This window comes from Cervus elaphus, chromosome 23 (genome assembly GCF_910594005.1).
Source record: "Cervus elaphus chromosome 23, mCerEla1.1, whole genome shotgun sequence".
Lineage (NCBI taxonomy): Eukaryota > Metazoa > Chordata > Mammalia > Artiodactyla > Cervidae > Cervus > Cervus elaphus.
Window position 1 is genome coordinate 26285611 of NC_057837.1, and position 23845 is coordinate 26309455.

The window sequence follows — 23845 nt, forward strand, 5'->3', positions numbered from 1 at the left end:
GCCTAGAGATGACATCCTGTGGCATGAGCCCCACGGAGTTTGGGGGAAGACACCGCGCATTGCGAGGAGAAATTGCTTCAGCAGAGTGGGCCTGTCCGAGGGGGCTGTTCAAGGATCTGGCGGGTTCCCACCCTTGTCCCCGGGCTACAGACCAGGGAGGCGTGACAAAGTCCCAGGCTTGACCGCCAGGCTTGGGCCCTGCGAGGTGCGCAGGGCGGACGGAGCGGCCTCTTTTCCAGCGGGCACCGAGGGCGGCGGCGCGCCGGGGTGGGAGGAGGAACTGCACTTGAGAACCTGGAGAGGGGCCGCCCCCTCGCGTGCCCCGCCCGTGGCCCCGCCCCGTGGCCCCGCCCCGCCCCGGCGCGCCCCCAACCTGCGCCCCCGAGAGGAGGATGGAGCCGCTCGCTTCCGGCCCAGGTAGGGGTCTGGGCTTCAGCGGCGGGGAGCCCCGGGTCAGGCGGCATCACTTCCCTGGCTACAGGTGGTGTGGGGTGCGCGCGGGAAACCGGGCCGGGAACGCGAGAGGGACTCTCGGGGACCGCGCGCCAAGTCCCGGCGGTCTCCGGACACCTGTGGCCCGCGCCGCTCCTGGTCCACTCGAGGAACCTCTTGCTCGGGATTGACTTATCTGGAGCAGGTCGGTGGAGCTGGGGTCCATGCCCCGCCAGACGCATCTGTAAAGTTTCCTTTTTAAGGAGAAAGGGCAGACAAGAAAGAACACTGAGGTCAGTACTAAGAAGTAGAGAAATCCTCCCAGCAACCATGTCTTTTCGACTTGTTCACCAGAAGCTCTGTTCTGTAATAGTTTCTATTTGAACCTTGCTAGAATTTTTCTGTGAGTAATTTAAAAGAAATTAAATAATATTTTACTATTATTGGGATGATAGTTGGATGTAAGCTTTGAAATAGACGTTGTAATGGCACTAAAAATATTTTTTTGTTTGTTTTAAATTGGAAAACCCCAAGAATCCTCACGGATTTGCGTTTTCTTGGTGATTGAATGGGTTTTCTTAAAGCTTCTTACTTTTTTTTTTTTTTTTGATTTCTCATTGATCCAGTAACTTTAGAGTTATTTTATGCCTGCATAGGATGTGTGGTGTTCTGTGTTAGTCGCTTAAAAAATATTAAACCTGAGTAATAAATTGTTGTCCTGTTATACTACCTCAATGTTTCCACGTTAGCTTCTGAACACTTTTCCCAGATCCTCGATGCTTAAACCTGTTAACACTGAGTTTGTTGTGTGTTACAGACCCAGGAACACAGCTGCAGCCTGGACATTTACTCTTTGTTATGATATCTGAACAGAGTTATTTTCAAGCTTTGCTAAAGGTAGGTGCTAAAGTTGGCCAATTTTCTGGATTTGCAGGAGCCTAAGTGCTAAGTTTTGACAGATTAAATGACAGTGCCTGTTATTCATGCCATATTGATTTTTATTACACTGTAAAAGATAATTGTTTTCAAATGGGAAAATTTAGAGATGTATGAGATTTCAAAGATAACTTGTTTTTTATGTGTCTATTCATGTGATGTCTAGCATGTGAGAAATTACTCTCATTTGTCTTAGTCTTTTTTTATTGTTGGGAACAAAAAAGTGCACATTAAAAGATTCAATGTGGTGATCTTTAATACCAGTCTGTATCTGTTTGAAGATATTTTGGTCAGTCATATAAGGAGTACCACTGTCCTGCACTTCCTTTTATAAAATTTCTCTCTACAGCCTAATATTTTTTTGTGCAAATATTCTTTGAAAAATAACTTTTGCCTGTCAAATCCAAACTATTTGAAGGTCCATTAGTTACTACTAATAGGGTGATAAACAAATATTTGAAAGTGCAAATATACTTTAGACTATATAGATGCAAATTATGTAAAGTTTTGCTGTAAAAATGTTTTATCACTTTAATAATTTCTGCAGTGTCAGTGCTCTAAACTATTTACTCCCTGCCCCCCCCCCTTTTTTCAAATGAGGGTCTCTTCATTAGTTTTTTCCCTGGATTGATAATTTGAAAGGTTATATCTAACAAACTCCCTTTCCTTTGCAATAGCAAACAAATTCAATTATTCATTAGAGGGACTTCCCTGATGGTCCAGTGGCTAAGACTCTGCCCTCCTGGGTTTGATCCCTGGTCAGGGAACTAGATCCCACCTGCCATAACTAAGAATTTCTAAGCCTCAAGTAAAGATCCCGTGTGCTGCCACTAAGAACTAGTGCAGCAATATAAATAAATAAATTTTTTAAAAAAAGTTATCCATTAGAAAGTAAATAGATTTCTATTAGACTTTAAAACTAATTCACCGAAGACCCCATACCACTTTAAGGACGCACAGGGATTTAGGAACCTCCAATTGGGAAGCATTACTCTTTAGAACCAAAATCATCTACCACTGAACATCAAATTTCTACCATGGACTTTTCCTGGTTTGTTTCTTGACCCTACCATTTACCAGCATTATGACCTTAAAAAGTCTAATCCTCAGTCTTCTTTTCTGAAAATGGGGACACAGTAATAATGCCTTTCTGAAGGGCTTCTCTGAAGTGTTAAAACATTAAAGTTAAAGGACATAATACATGTAAAACTAGAAGCCCAGTAGGTACTTGGCACTGATAAACAGTCAGAAAAATGCTTGCCACTGTTATAAGCTCGTTTTCCTGATGTCTCAGGGTGATTATACCAGGTGGAGAGGTTCTTGTTGGTTGGTTATTTTTAACAAAGAACACAAAAGAAACCTCATGTAGAAGTTATAGGCTGATAGCCTAAAGGCTGAATTTGATGTATTTATTTGGGTCAGCTTTGTATTTTAAAGTAATGAATACTTTACAACTATTGCCAAATAGTTTAAATTTTGTAAAATTTAAGTGAATTCCCAGAGTCTTCACTTCTGTTGAAAAACAAGGGTACCAGGCAAGGCAGAGCTTGTGTCTGCCAGCCCTGCAGCTGGGGTGTAGCTGTGCATTTTGGGTGGGAAACAGTGCCCTCAACTTTGCCACAGTTCCTCTAAACTCCTTGCATTTATTTCATCCAGATATTCTTCACTCATACGTTTTACCTCCTTTGTCCCTGCAGACACCTCAGTTTGTGATTTCTGACTCAGAAACTCTCCCTTACTAATTGGAATAGGCAGTTGTGTGGCCAAAACTATAACTCACCTTGCATCCTTGACGAAGGAGGTGAGTTGTCCTGTATCACAGTTTACAAAACATCATTTCCTCTTACAACTCATTTGATACTTGAGTCAACTCTGAGAGTTAGTTGAGACATGTGTGATTATTCCATTTTACAGCTGTGGGTGCTGACGTTTATAGGTTTATACTAAAACTTAAAATAATATTTTAAGTTTCTAGGAAATGATAACCTTTCTTTTGGTTCCAGCATGTAAGCACATGCTTTTATCTCAGTAATTACAGAATGAGAAAATGAGTGGTGGAAAGCAGAATACATAGATAGAAGTACATAAGTAGACCTTTTCCCCTTCTCTGCAAAACATTTTTAAGCAAATTGAAGGGAACAAAACACTAATTATGGTTTATTCAAAGCAGACCATACGTATCACCGGACAAGGTCTGTTTTAAATCAAACTTTATTGCCTGTGTTAGTGAAAAGCTGGAGGGATGTGTGACCAGTTCATCTGGTCTGTAGTGAACTGAGACCAGAGATTTCTGTCAGTTTGTGTTTTAAACTTCTTTGAGAAAGTTAGAACTTGTTTAGTGCTTCAGCCTGGTGTCTCTGAAAGGTGGTTTTATATGGAAGACGCACTTTTCTGTAGGCTACTTTTAACCAGCAAGGCTTTATGACTTTGATAATCATTCCAGGAGAATATTCTCTACAACAAAGTAAGATCAGGAACAGTGTTGTTCTAAGACTTGTCAGAAGGCAGCTGAGGCTGTGGTTGGTGTGAGAGGTGAAGAAGAAAGTAGATTGAATTTAGAGGGGTCAGAAAGGATCTGGAGGACACAGTAAGAATGTGGATTTTGAAGGACTTTTAATGGGAAAATAAAGTCGTCTGGCTTATCTGTTAAGGTCTTTCTGGGATGGTCCATGGAGACACACATGTTCTGCCCTGCTGGCATTCCAGGATTCCCCTTCCATCACAGGCAGGAGCTACTTTTTGAATCTAATGTAAACCATATGCATGCAGTGGAGTTTAAACAGCTTGGCAGAAGGGAGTGTATAAAGGGAAGAATCTTTCCATAACATTCTGCAGAAAATACATGATGTGGGTTTTGAAAAGTGAGAATCACAGTATTAAAATATTGCTCAACTTTGAGTAAAACCATCTGCTACTTTCTTAGTGTGTTTTATATCATGGGCAAATGGCATTTTCATTGCATTGAGAAATGGTGTTCTCTGCCTATCTTTTGGAAAAGTTAACAATTAGGTTGATTATTTTTTGTGGTATATGGGAAAAGGAAATGTGCTCATGTTCATTTATGAAGCACTTATCTTTTAATTGAGTTTCTAGCCTCTTCTGCTGATAAATTTGGTCATTACCTCTAAAGTATTAAAAGATACTTAGAGTGATTTTCTGGTGCTTAAGAACTTAACATAGTCCCCTTAGTGATTATATGAGTAAAGAACTGAGTATTAGGAGTTATAGTATGAAAGCACATTAATGCAAACATTCCAAAAAACTAACTTTTATTTTTCTGTTTTCCCCCCCTCTAATATTAGTCTAATTAGTCTAAATTAGTCCACTTAGTCTAATTTTTAAGTTTCTTGATAAAAAATTTATCATCTTATTAGCATTTTAGTCTCTGCTGTTATTTGTTAGTCTTTTTGACCTTAGTATTGCTCATCTGTACCTTCTGTTTTGTTTGTTTTATTGATCAGTCTTAATAGGGGCTTATCTATTAAAAAATTCTCTTTGAAGAACTGTTGTATTTATCATTCTCTTATCTGTCTTATTCTTTTTCTGTCATGTCTTTAATTTCAACTCTTCCTTTTTTCTACAGTCTTTGCTTTTATTTTGTAATTACATAATTTTTAGCCTTTCTTCCATTCTAAGATAAAATATTAGGCTATATGTTTTCCTCTGTATACTGCTTTAGCTGTATCCCATAAATTTTCATGAGTAGGATTTTCATTATTATTCAGTTTTAAGTCTATTTTTAAAAAGTCATTGCATTTTTTCTTTGGCCCTTGAACTGTTTAGTAGCTCCTTTTGAAGTATCTGATGCTATAGGTTTTAAAAAATTTATCTAGTAGTTGTCTTCTTACTTAATTACACGGCAGTCATGTGTGCTCAGGGTTCCCTGGTGGCTTGGACAGTAAAGAATCTGCCTGCGATTCAGGAGACCTGGGTTTGATCCCTGGGTCGGGAAGATCCCCTGGAGAAGGGAATGGCTACCCACTGTAGTATTCTTACCTGAAGAATTCCATGTACAGAGTAGCCTGCTGAGCTATAATCCATAGGGTTGCAAAGAGTCAGATATGACTGAGCAACTAACACTTTGACTTTCATGTGCACTTGGGAAGGTTATTTGTTGTTAGATACAGGATTTCATGTGTATTTCAGGATATCCATTCAGTACAAACAGATGACACAGATGGAGAGAATACGATGTTTTTGAATTGGAAGAATCAATACTGTGAAATGACTGTACTCCCCAAAGCAATCTATAGATTCAGTGCAATTCTTATCAAGTTACCAATGGCATTTTTCACAGAATTAAAACAAGAAGTTTATAATTTGTATGGAAACACAAAAGACCCCGAATGGCCACAGCAATCTTGAGAAAGAAAAACAGAGCTGGAGGAATCAGGCTACTTGACTTCAGACTATATTACTGAGCTATAGAAATCAAGATAGTATGCTACTTGCACACAACTAAAAATATAGAACAATGGAATCAGGATAAAAAAGCCCAGAAATAAACCCACACACCTGTGGTCACCTGACCTATGACAAAGGAGGCAAAAATATACAATGGAGAAAAGATAGTCTCTTCAGTAAGTGGTGCTGGGAAAACTGGACAGCTACATGTAAAAGAATGAAATTAGAACACTCCCTGACACTATACACAAAAATAAGCTCAAAACGGATTAGAGTTGTTTAAATCTTATTTATTCTTAAGAACTTTTTTCTTTACTTGAACTAAAAAAAAAAAAAATCACTGACAAATTGTGTTAAAATCTCCCACTAAAATTGTGACTTTTTCCCTTTTTCTTTGTTATTTCTTTCACTCTAGGCTTCTATTCTGAGCTTTTATGTTTTCTTGATGAATTAAGTCTTTGATTATTATGTAGTAACCCTGTTTACCTCTAGTAAATAATTTTCCTTTAAATACTTTGTGCCTGATGTTAATCTAGTCACATCGCTTTCTTTTGTTGAATGGTACGTGGTACCGTTATTTTATTTCCAGTCTATCTCCCTATACTTTATGTGAATCTCTTGCTAATAACTGTGAGCTACCAGTTTCTGTCTTTTCATGGTAAGTTTGGTCCATTTACAATTATTGTGATTATTGGCATATTCATATTTCTTTTCACAGGGTATTTTATGCTTTCTATTTCTTGTTTTTTAAAGTCTTCCTTTATTGTCCTTTCCAGAGTTTTTTGATTGAGTTTGTTAACATCAGTTTTTCTCTTAATATTTTGAAAGCTATGCATAGTATTTTTAGGGTCTAATGTTTAAGTGTTTGACATGGATATCTTAAAGCCTAAATTTATAATTAATATTTTTAACTGCCGCTATATGAGGAACTTAAGAACATTTTAAATTCTAGCATTTTACTTTTGATTATTGTAGTTCATTTTTGTCTGTTATTGTGTCTTACAGTCAGTGTTAGTTTAGATTTACACACATGTGTAACTATTTACTGTTTTTGGTAATTTAGACCTTCCTTGTCATTATCATTGTCATTCTTCAAAGTCATCCTTTAGAAGTTCTCTTTTCAGGGGCCATTGTTGTTAAACTGAATTTTTTGAGGTGAAAAATATCTTTAATTTGCCTTTGACCTTGAAGGATACTTTTGTTTGTTTTAGATGAGCAGTTATTTCAGCATTCTGAATATATTATACTATTGTTTTCTATTGAAATATCAGCAGTCATTCTAATTGTTTCCCTTTATATGTGATATATCTTTTCTATCTGGTTGGTGTCAAGAGCCTCTCATTGCCTTTGGTGTTCTCTAGATTCATTGCCGTGTATCCAACTGTGAATTTTTTAAAGAAATGGATTGAGCTTCCTAAATTTGAGTGTTCATACCTTTTGCCTGTTTGGGAGAACTTTCAGCCATTATCTGTTGACTTTTCTCCATTCTTTCCTCCACAAACTGATTAGATGTGTGCTGGACTGAATTGGTCAGGAAAATAGAATTAATACCAAGTAGTTCAACAGAGGGAATTTAATATGGTGCCATGGTCTGAATATTTATATTCTCCCCAAATTCATATGTTGAAACCCTAACTGCCAGGGTAGTGGTGTTGGGAGGTGAGGCCTTGGGGCAGTGATTAGGTCAGGAGGACAGAGCCTCATGACGGGGATTAGCATCTTATAAAAGAGACCCCAGGGAGGTAGCTTCTCCCTTCCACCACATGGGGTTACAGCAGAAACACCACTCCGTCTAGGAAGTGGACCCACATCTAATGCCAAGTCTATCAGCAACATGATCTTGGACTTCCCAGCCCCTGGAATTGTGAGAAATCAATGCTTGTTGTTTCCAATCCACCCAGTTTATATTATTTTTGTTCAAGTAGCCTGAACAGACTAAGGCATAGGGGGAATTCGTTATAAATGTTTTAGGATATCTGAAAGCCCAACAGAAGGTAATGAAGTGATCTCAGAGTTAGGATCATAATCTTAAAAACTGTCATTACTCCTCGTACTGTACAGTGACATCAAGGAGATGGTCTTACCAAAATGCAAATACTGAGGCTGTCTAGAACCATGGCAGGTCTACCCTGCAGAAACAGGGACCTTCAGGGAGATGGAGCCACATGGACACACCACGAAACTAGAGAAAGCAGAGGAGAAAGATCCTCCTCCCTTCCAATCTGCTGCCTGGCACACCCACTGACAGAATCCAACAACAGAGGACACCAGTGGGACAGGGAGTTTGGGGAATACAGTTTTGAGATGTCAGCCCCTGGGATTCAGGACACAGGGGGTCACTCATGGATCTGAGAGCAAGCAGACAATTGTGGTCTCCCTTCCATATCTCTCAGTTTGGGTCTCCTGTTTTTCATTACTTTGTTTCCTCATACTGTGTCCAAAGTAGCATTTTTTTCTGTGGTAAAATATATATTACATACAATTTACCCTTTAATCACTTAAAAACTATGTTCACTTCAGTGGCTACATTCACATCAGTGTACAACGCTCACCCCCATCCATCACCACAACTTTTTTTTACCTTCTCGAACTGAACCTCTAGCTGTTAAATAATCTTTCCCATTTCCCTTCCCCAAGCTCCTAGCAACCACGATTATACTTTCTGTCCCTGAATTTGACTGTTCTGGGTACTGTGTGCCAGTCGTGGTTTTGGAGTCTTTGGGATACATCAGTGAACAACCTGGATAAAATGTTACCCCTCACGAGGCTTACATTCTAATAGTTTGGGAAAAAAGACACATATAAACAGGAAATAGTGTAGCGTGCAAAGAGGTAATAAGTGTTAGAGTAGGGTAAGGGGGACCAAGAGTTGGGAGGCAGGATGGAGTGGAAAAGGGCAGGTTGAGATTTTAAATAGGTAAATAGGTTGGTCAGGTTAGGACTTACTGAAAGGTGCTGGCTGTTGTAACAATTAAAGGAGTGAGCCGTGTGTATATCTGGAGAATGAACGTTCCAGGCAGAGGGAAGAGACAGCCAATGAGAGATCGTTCCTGCTGTGTATTAAAATGAGCCTGCAGGCAGTTTGGTTATTTTAGTAAAGAAAAATTAAGTTCAGGTTTACAAAAGTGGTCAGAATAATCATTGAGTGTTAAGAGCCTGAAGTGAGATACTTTTTTATTGTATTATGGTATATCATGAAAAAAATCTCAGTAGTTGAATATATAAAAAATCAACTAAGAAGACTTTTTTACTTCATTTTTAAAATGTAGCTTTTGCAAGTACCTTTTCAGAGTTATGGTAAATACATATTATCAACATACAGTAAATATATATGTCAAAAGTAATTCTTCAGCTTACATGATCATATAATTAAGAGCAGCTATATGCTTTCATTTTGTGAGCTGGGGAATTATTTTTTATTCTATGAGTGCTAAAGGACTATAAAAATACAAGTATTTCTTTGTAGTTGCTTACTAACTGTGGCATTTTATTTTATTCCTAAAGAATAAATAACTGTGTATTTGAAAAGGAATAGTTGAGGAGTCATAAGATTTGTTTCTGTTCTAATTGTTGAAATTCTGTAATTTTTAATTTTGAGGAAGTCATTTTAGTTTTCTTTTGCCTACTTGTTGGGAGTTTTGTTTGTTTTAAGTGAGACTTAATTGAGGCTGGTATGCTGCAGTTCATGGGGTTGCAAAGAGTAGGACATGGGTTAGTGACTGAACAACAACAGCAAAAAATCCCTAATATTTAAGACAGCAGAAATTAAAATTATGTTCATTAACATTGCCAGTGAAAAGGCACTATTCCATAAAATGAATGTTTTTCCTGGTTGAAAACTTCTATTTGAGGCATTTAATAAGATTTAATTTTTTTTTTTTTGGTTTAACATTTACATTATATGGATGGCATAAACGCTTATTTGCAAGACTCAAGTAGATAGATGTAGAAAGTAGTTATCTTGTCCCTGATTATGAAATCACTGAATTGGATGATTATTACTGATTACCTCCTACTTGTTTTTTTGCATTTCGGATCAAAGGCACAAATTTCATAAAGATTAAGTTTTCTAAGAACTATTTCTAAGTGTTTTTTTATGTAGTGATGTAATTTTCAGCAGGCATTCATAACCACTTACTGAATGATGTCCCCTTAAATATAATGAATATGATCATTATTCTGTTTAGATTTTCAAATTATCTTTAGCTCCTTCTAATCCTTATTTCTCTCATTCTTTTTTTTTTTTTGTGAGAATATTGATTCACTCACTCAGCAGCTACATATTTAACATCTACTATATGCCAGACACAGAGTTAGGCGTTATAAGATTTGTAAGTGAACTGAGAGGTAAGGTTTCAGCTGTCAAATTAACAGATAAACAAATAAACATTTGCCCATTTAGCCTGCATTTACTAGTTATCTGCCATGTGTTAGATATTGTTCTGGGAACTGTGGATACAGAGGTAAAAATAACAAAGTCTGTACCTCTGTAACTTACATTCTGATGAAGGAATAAAATATGCAGGGGAGATCTTTTTTAAAATGTGATATTTGAGCTGAAATATGATTGATGAGATGGAACAAACAAAAAAGACTGAGGCCAGACAGCAGTTATGGATGATAAATAGAATGAACTCCTGTTTGATGCACATTGGTTTGTGGTTTTTGAGATGGGAAGATTAAGGAGTTTATTGTTGCTTCCATTTTATCACTTAATTATTAAATGAAGACATTATCTGGGAAGTTTGGTGGGAGAGGATGGACAGCAACGAGGGAACAATCTGAGGAGAGAGAAATTTGAGGACGGAGATCATGCACCAGGGAGAAGTGAATATACAAAGCAGGGAGGTGGAGTAAGATTGCTGGACATCGTTGAGGGTCACCTTGTAAGTTTTTGATCCTGAATTTAAAGTGAAATGGTTCAGCCCGGTTGTGTGGTATTCTCCAGCCACAGGCACAGGTGTGAAGAAGATGTAAGGTTTAATAGGGTTGGCTTTTTAACCCCAGGGGACTGGTGGTGAAGAAAGAGAGAAGCAAGAATGTTTAGGGCATTTGCAAGGAAGTTATAATAATTCAAGCTGTAGAATTTATGCTGTTGTGCTGTGCTGTGCTTAGTCGCATAGTTGTGTCCAACTCTGTGACCCCATGGACTGCCTCCTCTGTCCACGGGGATTCTCCAGGCAAGAATACTGGAGTGGGTTGCCATGCTCTCCTCCATGGGCTCTTCCCAACCCAGGGCTTGAACCCAGGTCTCCTGCCTTGTGGGTGAATTCTTTATTGAGGCACCAGGGAAGCCCAGTTTATGCTGGGGAAGAAGAAAATGAAGTGGACGTGAAGACTAAAGAGAGTTGATGGAAATAAAGAAAGTGAAGAATCAATGGATTGGTGGATTGGATGAGGTTGAAAGTTGTAGTTAGACAAATGAGTTTCATGGGCTGATATTAGTATATGAACACATTCATTAATAGACCTCTTTCTATGTGTATGTATACACATCCAAGAACAATTGCAGTCAACTTTATAACATTGAAGAGAGTGAGGTTTTGCACGGATAACCAACAAATTCAGAGGACACCACAGGTGTTCTGGTTGGTCTTTCTGGTTGCTCATTTTTTTTTTTTTCCCCTTTAAATTTATACAAAGGACTGAATGTAATTTAAGGAAAACATGAAAGGTTAGTAGCACTACTTGGAAGATCTTATCTCAGCTTATCTATGAAATCTTTTTTAAAATCACTTGACCTCATTGATCATGTTCTCCTAATTGAGCACTGCGCCAGGTTCTGGGTGTGGAGTAATACCAGGTCACGGTGGGTTCAGAGAACTCATGGAGCACAGAGGTGGGCACACAACTCAAATGGGGTGGAGAGTGGTTAGGTTTGGAGGAAATGACATCTCAGCAAGTATTTGAAAAGATAAGTGGGGGTTAGAGCTTAGCAAAGAAACCACAAACCCAAGTGGGAGCAAAGACTGTATGTGAAGATCCACAAGCAAGAAGGGGATGACCTGATGGATCCCAAATGGGCTGGTTTGTAGTGTCTGAGGGAAGATGTAGTGAGACATGAGGCTCGGAAATTAAGCAAGGGCCATATTTTAAAGGATGTGGTAGGTTATATGAAAGAAATTTCATACTAAAAGCAATAGGGGACTGATTGTTGGGTTTTGCATAGAGCAGTGATATAAGGCACAATCACTTAAAAGTGCTGGAGAGGATGTGAAGAAAAGGGAACCCTCCTACTGATATAACCATCATGGAGAGCAGTAAGGAGATTCCTTAAAAAACTATGAATAACTCTATCCTCTGACTAAGGGATCCCACAGCTGGGCATATACTCTGAGAAAACTACAATTCAAAAAGAACCCATGTACTCTGGTGTTCATTGCAGTGCTATTTAGAATAGCCAGGACATGGAAGCAGCCTCGATGTCCATTGACAGGTGAATGGATGAAGCAGATATTCAATATTCAATGGAATATTACTCAGCTATAAAAAGGAATGAATTTGACTCAATTGTACTGAGGTAGATAAACCTAGAACCTGTTATACAGAGTGAAGTAAGTCAGAAAGAGATAAACCAATGCTGTATATTAATGCATATATTTGGAATCTAGAAAAATGGTACTGATGAACCTATTTGCAGGGAACTATTGGAGACGCAGATGAGGAGAACAGTCTTGTGGACACAGTGGAGGAAGGAGAGGGTGGGACGAATTGAGAGAGTAGCATTGACATATATACATTATCATGTGTGAAACAGAGAGCTAGTGGGAAGCTGCAGTGTAACGCAGGGAGCTCAGCCTGGCACTCAATAATGGCCTAAACTGGTGGGATGAGGGGGAGGGGAGTGAGGCGCAACAGGGAGAGGATACATGTATAATTATGACTGGTTCTCGAAGGATGTTATCCAGGAGAAACCAACTCGATATTTTAAAGCAATTTTCCTTCAATTAAAAAATAAATAAAAAAACACAATCATTTTAAAGTGTGGGATTTGCTTTAATGAAGAAGTTGGATTTTTATCATTGCTAACACTTATGGCAGAAAGTGAAGAAGAACTAAAGAGCCTCTTGACGACAGTAAAAGAGGAGAGTGAAAAAGTTGGCTTAAAGCTCAACATTCAGAAAACTAAGATCATGGCATCCGGTCCCATCACTTCATGGCAAATAGATGGGGAAACAGTGGAAACAGTGGCTGACTTTATTTTTCTGGGCTCCAAAATCACTGAAGATGGTGATTGCAGCCATGAAATTAAAAGACGCTTGCTCCTTGGAAGGAAAGTTATGACCAACCTAGACAGCATACTAAAAAGCAGAGACATTATTTAGCCAACAAATGTCTGTCTAGTCAAGGCTATGGTTTTTCCAGTGGTCATGTATGGATGTGAGAGTTGGACTATAAAAAAAGCTGAGCGCTGAAGAATTAATGCTTTTGAACTGTGATGTTGGAGAAGACTCTTGAGAGTCCCTTGGACTGCAAGGAGATCCAACCAGTCCATCCTAAAGGAGATAAGTCCTAGGTATTCGTTGGAAGGACTGATGCTGAAGCTGAAACTCCAATACTTTGGCCACCTGATGCAAAGAGCTGACTCATCTGAAAAGACCCTGATGCTGGGAAAGATTGAGGGCAGGAGGAAAAGGGGATGACAGAGGATGAGATGGTTGGATGGCATCACCAACTCGATGGACATGGGTTTGGGTAAACTCCAGGAGTTGGTGATGGACAGGGAGGCCTGGCGTGCTGCAGTTCATGGGGTCACAAAGAGTCGGACATGACTGAGCGACTGAACTGACTGAAGGTTTATTCTAAAATTCTTTCATTCATGAGTATAAAGCAGTAAATCAAAATGATTTAAATGTGTGCCTCTAATCTGAAAATAATTACTAACAGTAGCAATTAATATGGGACAGTATTAAACATAGAAAGCCCTGCTTACAAAACATTATTAAACTTGTATTCATCTGTTTGCAAAAAGAATTGAAATTAAAAATTTCTTTGTCTCTGAGTACATTTGGTTACTGCTGTGTATTTTCCATCATATCAGTGAAAATATTAAATAATTTCCCATGAGTTTGTGTGTGCTGTTTAATATTACCAATCAAATGTCAGTGAAGCTCTGTACTTTTTCTCTCCAGTGATTTAAACTTTTGAGATGCTTCCATTAATTGGAAAATCAATCATCTTTGATAACTTTCCCGACCCTTCTGATACTTGGGAAATCACTGAAACGATTGGCAAAGGAACTTATGGAAAAGTTTTTAAAGTGTTGAATAAGAAAAATGGCCAAAAAGCAGCAGTCAAAATTCTGGATCCCATTCATGTAAGTCACATTGTTTTCTTTTCTTGCTTGCTAATTTAACTTTTTAAAAAATCTGTATCAAACAGTTAAAAAGTCCATTGGTATCTTATCTTGATTTATTTATCACAATGTCAGTTGCAATTTGAAGGAAATGTTTGTTTAAAAATGTCTTGTTAGATTTTCCTTGTTAAATGCTTAACATATATTAGAAGGTCCAATAAATACTTGATAAACAGATAAACATACAGTAAAGAGAAGTATGGGGACGTCCCAGGTGGCACTAGTGGTCAAGAACCTGCCTGCCAATGCAGGAGACATAAGAGAAACAGGTTCGATCCCTGAGTTGGGAAGGTCTCCTGGAGGAGGGTGTGGCAAACCATTCCAGTATTCTTGCCTGGAGAAGCCCAGGGACAGAGGAGCCTGGAGGGCCACAGTCCATAGTGTCCCACAGTCAGATATGACTGAAGTGACTTAGCATGTACTCACGCACAGATAAACATATCTGTATATAAGTTTATCTTCTCTCAAGCAGCTCAATGGTTTGATTTAATATGTTTAGATTTCAGAGTGTTGTCAGCATATAGACTTACGGGTCTAGAAACAACCCTAAAATTGTCTAATGTCGTCTTGGCCAGATTTCATTTTCCTCCTGTGTTTATTTAGGCTTCAGGCAGAATTCCTCTTATGCCAAACCAGAAATATATTTTTAAATTTCTTTCAAAAAAGGGAAATTAATTTTCAGGTTTACCTAAGTGTTTCCAAAGCAGAAATGGCATTCCTTTACAGGGTGTGATTCCTTGTGAAGAATTCAATGTCGTGGTCAGTCCATACGGCCTCTTTTCCAGCAGTGCCAGTGGTGCTTTTTTTGGGAATAGCAGTTGTGATCAAGGAAACTCACCTTGCTTTGCCTGTGAGAGCATGAGATTTGCCTGTAAGAGACAAGATTGTTTTTTCTAGGAGTCAGAGGCTGGATGTTTGGGTGCATTTTCAGCTACTAGGACATACGTGAAGGTCTCCCCTAGCACGTGGGGGAGCCAGAATAAACTCAGCGATTCTGTAACCCCCAAACGTCTCCTGAGAGCAACTCCTCCAATTACTCAGCTCTTGGAGAAGGAAATAGCAACCCACTCCAGTGTTCTTGCCTGGAAAATCCCATGGACAGAGGCATCTGGTAGGCTACAGTCCATGGGGTTGCAAAGAGTTGGACACGACTGAGTGACTTCACTTTCACTTTCACTATGTGCATGATGGGAGCGTGGCTTGATGGAAATGATGAGTCCTTGTCACAGCTCTGACTCATAAACCCTGCAAAAGGACTCTGCAAAAAGTCTCTGGCCCTCTATTCATCTTGGGATTGCTCTTTCTTTTTTGATAGTGTATTTTTACTACATCTATTATTACTACATTGTTTCATTTTCCTTTGAGCAGAGGAGAGAGAGGGTGGGGGTTTCTTTTCAAGAAGTAAGTTAGATAGGTGCATGTCTGCTCAGTCGCAAAGTTGTATCTGACTCTTTATGACCCCATCTACTGTAGCTGGCTGACTCCTCTTTTGTCCATGGGATTTCTCAGGCAAGAATACTGGAGTGGTTTGCCATTTCCTTCTCCAGGGGATCTTCCCAACCCAGGGACCGAACCCATGTCTCCTGCATTGGCAGGCGGATTCTTTCCCACTGAGCCACCAGGGAGGAAAAAAATGAGAAGCGCTGTGTTCAGACTTAACTGATGCTGCATGTCTTCATATTCTGTTGAAAAGTTCTTATTGTTAAAACTGAGGGAAGAGAGACACCAGTTAAGCTGTATCAGAGTAACCGCACCACTGGTCTTTGCAGTTACAAGTCTGCCCTTTGAACTTTGCTGTTAAGGATTGGGGTTCACATGGCAAGAGAAAGGGCTCCAGGCTGATCTCAATATGTGGCCCCACAATCAGAGTCTCTCTCCCATTCCTCTGCTTCTTTATGAGCAAGAACAAATGACTTGTGAATGTATGTAACAGTTATCCTTTCATAATTGTGCATTTGCTATACAGCCTGCCTTACAAATCAGGTTTTGTTCTCTTGCTTTAATGAAACTTATAGATTCATAACCATAGTATGAAATGTGTTCTTTTGCTGCTTTTATTCTTGTCATAGTACATATATATTTTTCTAAGAATTCTTTATTTACTCTTCATTCATCATGCCACAAGTCAAATAAAAGAAGATTTATAACCAGGAGATTGTAATCTTAATAAAATAAATTTAAATGCACCCAAGCATTTTGCAGAGTGGCTTTTTTTTTTATTATTATTAAAAAGGTCTTACTGTTATGAATTTTGAACTCATAATCTCCTCTCCAAGATAGGGATGAAATGAGCAGGCCTAGAAGATAGTAGACAAAAGACTAGTCCTGGATCACACACTAACCAGTTCTGTGACTCTGACTGCCTTGAGCTTTCGTTTCTTTCTTTTTTTTTAAATTAATTTTCTTAGCTTTAGTTTCTTCCTTAGACTAGTGTTCTGGTCTAAAATTCTTTACAGCTTTGTGAGTCCATGATTCTGTCTTAAAACAATGTAGACATTAAATGTTACCATAAAATATTAGAAGTCTTTTATTTATAACAGTGAATTGTTTAATGTATATATGGTTTTCTAGATACATGACTAAGTGTATAGTCTTGTTTGCAGTTTTATTGGCAGGATTACAACCTATTCTACTTCTGGTGAATGAGTCTTTAGTTAACTAGAGGCTGTATGCCATCTTATATAACTTAACTCTTTCACTTTTTTGGAAAGGTAGGAGTTTATTGCATGTCTGACTGGTATTTTGATAGCCTTTAAATATCCTATACTTCAAAGAAACAGAATGAACCAGCTAAAAGTTTTCATGTCAAAACAATGATTTTTACCATTGAAATAAAGTTAACCCTACAAAGAAAGGAAGATCAACTTAAGCAGTTCTCCATATATATTGTATATATTTTTTCCCCTAGATTTTGTGTTTAGAATTCTTTATTTTTATTTTTTAACTTAAAAAATTTAATTTATTTGGCTGCGTCAGGTCTTAGTTGCTCATGGTCTTAATGGTTTAGGTGCCTGGGCTTAGTTGCCCATGGCATGTGGGATCTTAGTTCTCAGACCAGGGATCGAACCCACGTCCCCTGCATTGGGAGGCACTGGACGACCAAGGAAGTCCCTATGGGTTTCTTTCTAATTGCACATAATAATAGCCTTTTATTATTTCTTTTCAATAAATGAACATAATTAGAGATATTTTCGATTAGCAGGAAAATCATGATCTCTCCCCTTAAGGAGTGTAATGAGAAATTTCAATACACTGTATTGAGCACAGTAGAAACTATTCTGACCTTGCTTTGACAAAATAAAATTCTACGTTCGCTAGTCTAACTTAACGTTTTTTTTTACTTCATTCATGTTTTTCTCACTGCTCTCTCCCCATGACTCTTTGAAACTAGGATATTGATGAAGAGATTGAAGCAGAGTACAACATCCTAAAAGCTCTTTCTGACCACCCTAATGTGGTCAGATTCTATGGCATGTACTTTAAGAAGGATAAAATAAATGGAGATAAGCTATGGCTGGTTCTTGAGGTAAGTGTTTAGAATTATTTCCCATGTGGTGATTTGCAGTGTGGTCTTGAAATGACGTATTTAGTAACATCACCCCCATAAAGCAGTTCATCTGATGTGTTCCATTCTATATCCTTTGTAGAATCCTGTTCCCACTTCTGGTTTTGCCATCATTAGAAACATCAGTAAATGAAAGACAATTAATTAAAGATTAAAAGAAAATGTTTCCATAATAAAAGACTAAAGAAACTAGGGTATTTTCCTGGCAGACGAGCATACTAAAAAGGAACTTCATTATAATTTTTATTTATTCATCTGTGTTTGGTACAACACGTGACTGAGGCTCAGTGCCAGGTATTATGATGTGAGATAAAATTAATGTAGCTGAGGCTTCATTAGGCAAAAATGGTGAGTTGCTAATTTCTTCTTCTGACTTCACTGAATACTGATGAGATAAACTGCAGAACCAGGTACTGTCAGTCCCCCATATCTGTGGGTTCCACATGGTCAGATTCAAACAGCTGTGATCCGTGGATACAGAGGATCAAATATATTTACATTTATGGGGGGAAAACCTTACTAGAAGTGGTGTTGAACACTGAATAAGTTGCCAAAGGGATACTGTAGAGTCTGCCTTTTCAATTCCTGAGAATAGCTTGGGACAGTTCTCTCTAATGTAAGAGTATTAGAAGGTGCATGACTAAAGTTACTGCCAGTTCTAGAAGAATGTGTTTTTTTTCTGATTTCACTGGATATTTTTATTTAAGTTGAAGTAATAATTAATTACAATAAAATTTATAAAAATTTTTAAAAACTTCTTTTATCAAACCTGGGGCTAGTAAAACCTTTATTTGATCATCTTAACAGCATCTATTTATTGTATTTACATTATTTTATTTTTTATAACATTAGTTTCTGGTGTAAAGTGAGGTGATTCAGTTATATATATTTATATGCTAGGCTGTATGTGTGCTCAGTCATGTCCCACCCATGGTGACCCCATGGTCTGTAGCCTGCCAGGCTCCTCTGTCCCTGAGATTTTTCAGGCAATAATACCAGAGGGGGTTGCCATTTCGTCCTCCAGAGGATCTTCCCAACCCAGGGATAGAACCCAAGTCTCCTACGTCTCTTGCATTGACAGGTGGATTCTTTATCTCTGAGTCACCTGGGAAGCCCATATATTTATATATATTAACATAATTATATATATGGTTTATCACAGGGATATTAAATATTCCTTGTGCTGTACAGTTGGATCTTATTGTATATCCATTCTGTTAATATATGTAATACTTTGCATTTGCTAATCCCAAACTCCCAATCCATCTCTCCTCTGCCTCCTCTTCCTGTTGACAACCACAGGTTTGTTCTCTGTGTCTTGTATTCACATTATTTTATTAGCATTTGATTATTCTATTTCTTCTTTATTTTTTTTTTTGGAATGTACCATTGATTTTCCTGTACAGTAATTATTTGCACATTGTCTCCATACTTTATATTTTTTCTATGGTGGTTTTTAAATGAATATACAAGTAGTGATCATGGTAGAGAATACTTGAAAGTATAAAAAGAACCACTCTTAATTCTGAATATAGTTTCTTCATCTATTTTTATATGTTTAAAATGATGGACAATATCACTTATCAATTTAGCCTATTTTCCACTTCATATAATTTCAGATAGACTTAATCATTTTTCTTTTAAAAAAATGCATTCACTTGATTAATTTTTTGTTGTTCAGTCACTAAGTCAAGTCCAACTCTTTTCGACCGCCTGGACAGCAGCACGCCAGGCTTCTGTCCTTCACTATCTCCCAGAGTTTGCTCATATTCATGTTCATTGAGTTGGTGATGCTGTCTAACCATCTCATCCTCTGCTGTCCCCTTCTCTTTTTGCCTTTAGTCTTTTGCAGCATCAGGATCTTTTCCAGTGAGTTGGTTCTTCACATCAGTTGTCCAAAGTACTGGAGCTTCAGCTTCGGCATTCATCCTTTCAATGAATATTCAGGGCTGATCTCCTTTAGGATTGACTGGTTTGATCTTGCAGTCCAAGCAGCTCTCAAGAGTCTTCTCCAGCACCACAGTTTGAAAGCATCAATTCTTTGGTGCTCAACCTTCTTTGTGGTCCAACTCTGACATCTGTACATGACTACTGAAAAAACCATGGCTTTGACCGTAGGGACTTTTGTTGGCAAAGTAATGTCTGTACTTTTTAATACCCTGTCTAGGTTTATCATAGCTTTTCTTCCAAGGAGCAAACACCTTTGAATTTCATAGAAAGCAGTAATGCAGGACAGTATTACTGTAGACCCAGGTTAGTGGCGCCACCCTTTCCTGAGCAGGTAGGTATGTGTTTTTGCTGCGTTTGTTGTTGAACCTGGAAACAGATGGTTCAGCTTCTCTACTCTTTCATTTTCTAATCCATGTTCTGAATTTTGGCATGATTGCCCTTCTGGAATCCTACATCCTCCTGCTCCATCCTGGAGGTCTGCCAGGTGTCTGACCCCTGCTGCCTCTCTGCTGCTCATCTGGGTGAACCCACTTTCCTGGATTCCTTGGTTACTTCTCTGTTTTGCACATCAAGAATTCTGTGCATTCCTCCTGTTATTCACTGTACTGATGTCACCAGATATTGAGTTCCTTCAGCTCACTTTCTCTAGGGAGCAAAATCTCCAGCTTGTGTGTGTGTATGTGAAGTAGCTCTGGCAGGCTCCTGGATGTGGATATTTTGAATGTGGGGTAGGAGGGCATCAAGTCTTTTGAAGAGAGACCTGCAAAGGAAGCCTTGTTTTCTGCCCCTCCCCTCCCACCTCCTCCACTTTCACTATTATCTTGCCCTCTCTGGGTTAATCTGCTCAGGTGACCTCAACGCAGCTCCCCCACCTAGCACTTTAGTTTGTGGCTTTCTCTGTGTTGCTGGATCGGTTAACCACTCAGTTACCTGCATTCCATGTTGAAAAATTTTGTTCCAATCTCTTCTTCACTTCTCTCCCATTTTGTTCTTTTTTCTCTAGTGGTTTTATGTTGTTTTTTTTTTTTATTCCTCTACTGGCATTTTCATGGAGATTCATGAGTAAGAGGAAATAAATGTATATATTTAATCTGCCACTTTTGATTGAATCATAGTCATTCAAAATTACAATAGAATTTTCAAGAACCTTTTCAGAATCTGAAACTATTACTTTATAGAAGTTAAAAAAAATGTTTTAAGAGTCAAGCGTGTTCTTTGATGATAGGCAACTTATTATGATTTCAGAATTATTTTGTACTTCTCAGTTCAAGATAGCTTTATATTTTTCGTTAAATCACACAAAAAAACAAAGCAAAACTTTTACTTTTCTCAACACAGTTACCCAAGTAACAGAATATAAATTATGAACTTAAGCCATTTTGTCTTAAATTAATGGATACTTTACTTCGTATTTGTGTTTGTGTATTTGAGATGCTGGTCTGCAAATCCTTGATGGAGTCCTGAATAAAAATTTTGTATATTTATATCTTTGAGAACATTTTCAATAATACTTCTTTTATTTTTTTTCCATGTAAAATAATTGGAAAATTAGCATTTGAAGATTCAGTTGTTCTGCTGAATATAGGCCTAAATGGACAAGGGCAAAAGTATAAATCTTTCCCAGAGTTTAACTATTGAATAAGATCAGCTGATGTCTTTTATGCCTAACAAATTCCTATTCTAATTATATTGTCATTTCTTAGTATTGTCACTCAGGGTTAAGTGAGAGTTGAAGATTCCAGATCATAATTAAGTTACGTGTTCTTTTGAGAGAGCAGAAAAGATTGATTAAAAAGGTCTTGGAACATCCAGTACAAGCGAAGTGGCATCCTGATGCAATGAATCAGCAGAGACTTAGCTTCTTTGAACTTTGTACATGTTTTTTAAATTTATTTTTAATTGGAGAATAATTGCCCTACAATGTTATGTTGGCTTTTGCCATAGAACAACATGAATTAGCCATAAGTATACATATATCTCCTCCCTCTTGAACCTTCCTTCTACCCCGCCCCGCATCCCCTCCCTCTGCGTTGTCGCAGAGCATCGGGTAAGCTCCCTATGTTATATAGCAACTTCCCACTAGCTATTTTACATATTGTCTTTATAATTGCATTTATTATTAGATGTAAGAGTTGGAAATATCCCTTAATGGCTTGAGAAAAAAGAATAAATACTAGTTTATTAAAATAGTATTTCAGAAATCTGATCTATTTGAAATTCAAAGTTGGGGGAAAACATGGAAAAAGCAAAGAGCTGGCAAACTGTATGTAAGACAATTGATTTACATATGCAAGTTAGACTGATTACATATACACATAAGTGGTACAATTACCTGATTTATAAACATGAATGGTGCAGGTGCTGCTTTAAAGGCACTTTCAGAAAATTGGCTTGTAGCATCAATACTTTATTCTACAAAATGACTGCTAATTATACCTCTTATCATAATAAAGCTCCAATAAATTATTTTGCTGGCTTCCCTGGTGGCTCAGCGGTAAAGAATCTGCCTGCAATGCAGGAGACACAGGAAATGTGGGTTCGATCCCTGGGCCGAGAAGATCCCCTGGAGGAGGGCATGGCAACCCACTCCAGTCTTCTTGCTTGGAGAGTCCCCTGGACAGAGGAGCCTGGCGGGCTACAGTCCATGGGTCACAAAGAGTCGGACACAACTGAAACAACTGTGCACACATGCAGCACACACATTATTTTGCTCGGGGGTCCCCAAAGGATGGCCGAATAGGAACTCTGGTGGTACCCAGGAAGTCATGCTAAGTGCTAGACTTCTGACATGAATCTGCATAAAGACGGTGCTTCTTGGAGGGTCTGAGTAGCATCCTCGTTATCAGCCTGGCGTGTGTGCGGGGTGGGTGGACTGTACCACCTTGGACAAACTCTCACCCAGAGATTTTTCATCTTGAAAAATCATCGCATTTATATTGCAACCCAGAATTGAAATTCCAAGAAGAGAATTACTTGCTCAGATTTCACTGGGCCATCTATTTTCTATATTATTTAGTTGTGAGTTTTGAATTTTTGCTTTCACTTTGATACAGTTTTTCCTCTTCCTGTGTTTTTCTTAAATTTTGTTATACTATAATTTCTTGAGCATGAATAATATGCAAGGTGGTGAATAATATGCAAGGCTCTGTTTAGAAATTATTTCCTTCTAAATTCTCTGTAAGTTCATTTTCAGAACATACAGAAGAGCACTAGTTACTAGCCCTCCTACATTCCAGTTACACACTTGTAATGAAACTACGGAAGAAGAAAAGGGGTAGAAGATTTTCTCCTGTGGGAACTGATATATATATATATATATTTTTTTTGGTTTTTTTTTTGCAAAGTGTCTATGGGAATTTTTATTGTCACTTAGTATTTAGGTTTTCCTAATGATGTCAGCATAAAGGGAGAACTAGTTTTTTTTTTTACTTATGCCTTTTGAAATACCATACTTATATTTAATGTTACTTTTTGCTTATTGCTATTACATATCTCTTAACTGACTTGCTTTGTAAAATGTAGATATCTTTTTTTTAAGTATTTAAAAATATTTATTTATATTTATCTATTTATTTGGCTGTGTTGGTTCTTAGTTGTGGTACTCAGGATCTTTAGTTGGGGCATTTGGAATTCCCTGACCAGGGATCAAACCCAGGGCCCCTCCACTGGGAGCTCTGAGTCTTAGTCACTGTCCACTAGGGAAGTCCCTGTAGATTTTGCTTTTGCTTAGTGTTTCTTTTCACTCCTAGTGTCTACCGTGGATGGTCAGGAGCAGGATGGAGGGGGACCTTGGGAGGTGGGAGGTGGTTCGTTTCTGCATATCCTTACCACTAAACCAGGAGATGAGATGAAAAAACAGGGTTGAAATTGAGTTAAGTTGGTCTGGTACTAGGCATCTACTGCAGATAAGCACAGAGGGCAAAATTGAGATTTAACTGTAATTTCCCCCTTCTTAGTTGGATGAACAGCAACACCTTAAGTACACAAGGAATACAGTCTTCTGTCTCAGAATCTATTTGTCTAGTGTATCCTCAGCCATAAGGGAACCAAAATCCAGAGTTAGGACATCTTTTTGTTAAAAGATCTTTCCCTTCATAATTCAGTCTTAGCTGTAATTGCTCCTTTCATGGCAGTACTGCAGGCTGAATTCTATTATTTATCTGAATTAGTCCTGATTTGTTCATTCTTAATAGTGACACTGC

General features: G+C 38.2%; 1 protein-coding gene across 8 annotated transcripts in view; it reads left to right on the top strand.

The window, feature by feature from the left end:
* Window positions 1–345: 345 nt before the first annotated feature.
* MYO3A (myosin IIIA) overlaps window positions 346–23845 on the top strand; it is a 179886-nt gene continuing 156386 nt past the window's right edge. For 4 of the 8 annotated variants that reach the window (XR_006337117.1, XM_043884335.1, XM_043884341.1 and 1 more), the window contains exons 1-4: window positions 424–725; window positions 1250–1329; window positions 13905–14089; window positions 17520–17654. Coding sequence is in view for 7 of the 8 variants with exons in the window: in XM_043884335.1 (XP_043740270.1) it covers window positions 13922–14089; window positions 17520–17654 (303 nt within the window). In the remaining variant the exon portion in view is untranslated. The other 4 variants (XM_043884340.1, XM_043884336.1, XM_043884337.1 and 1 more) reach the window with 4 other exon arrangements.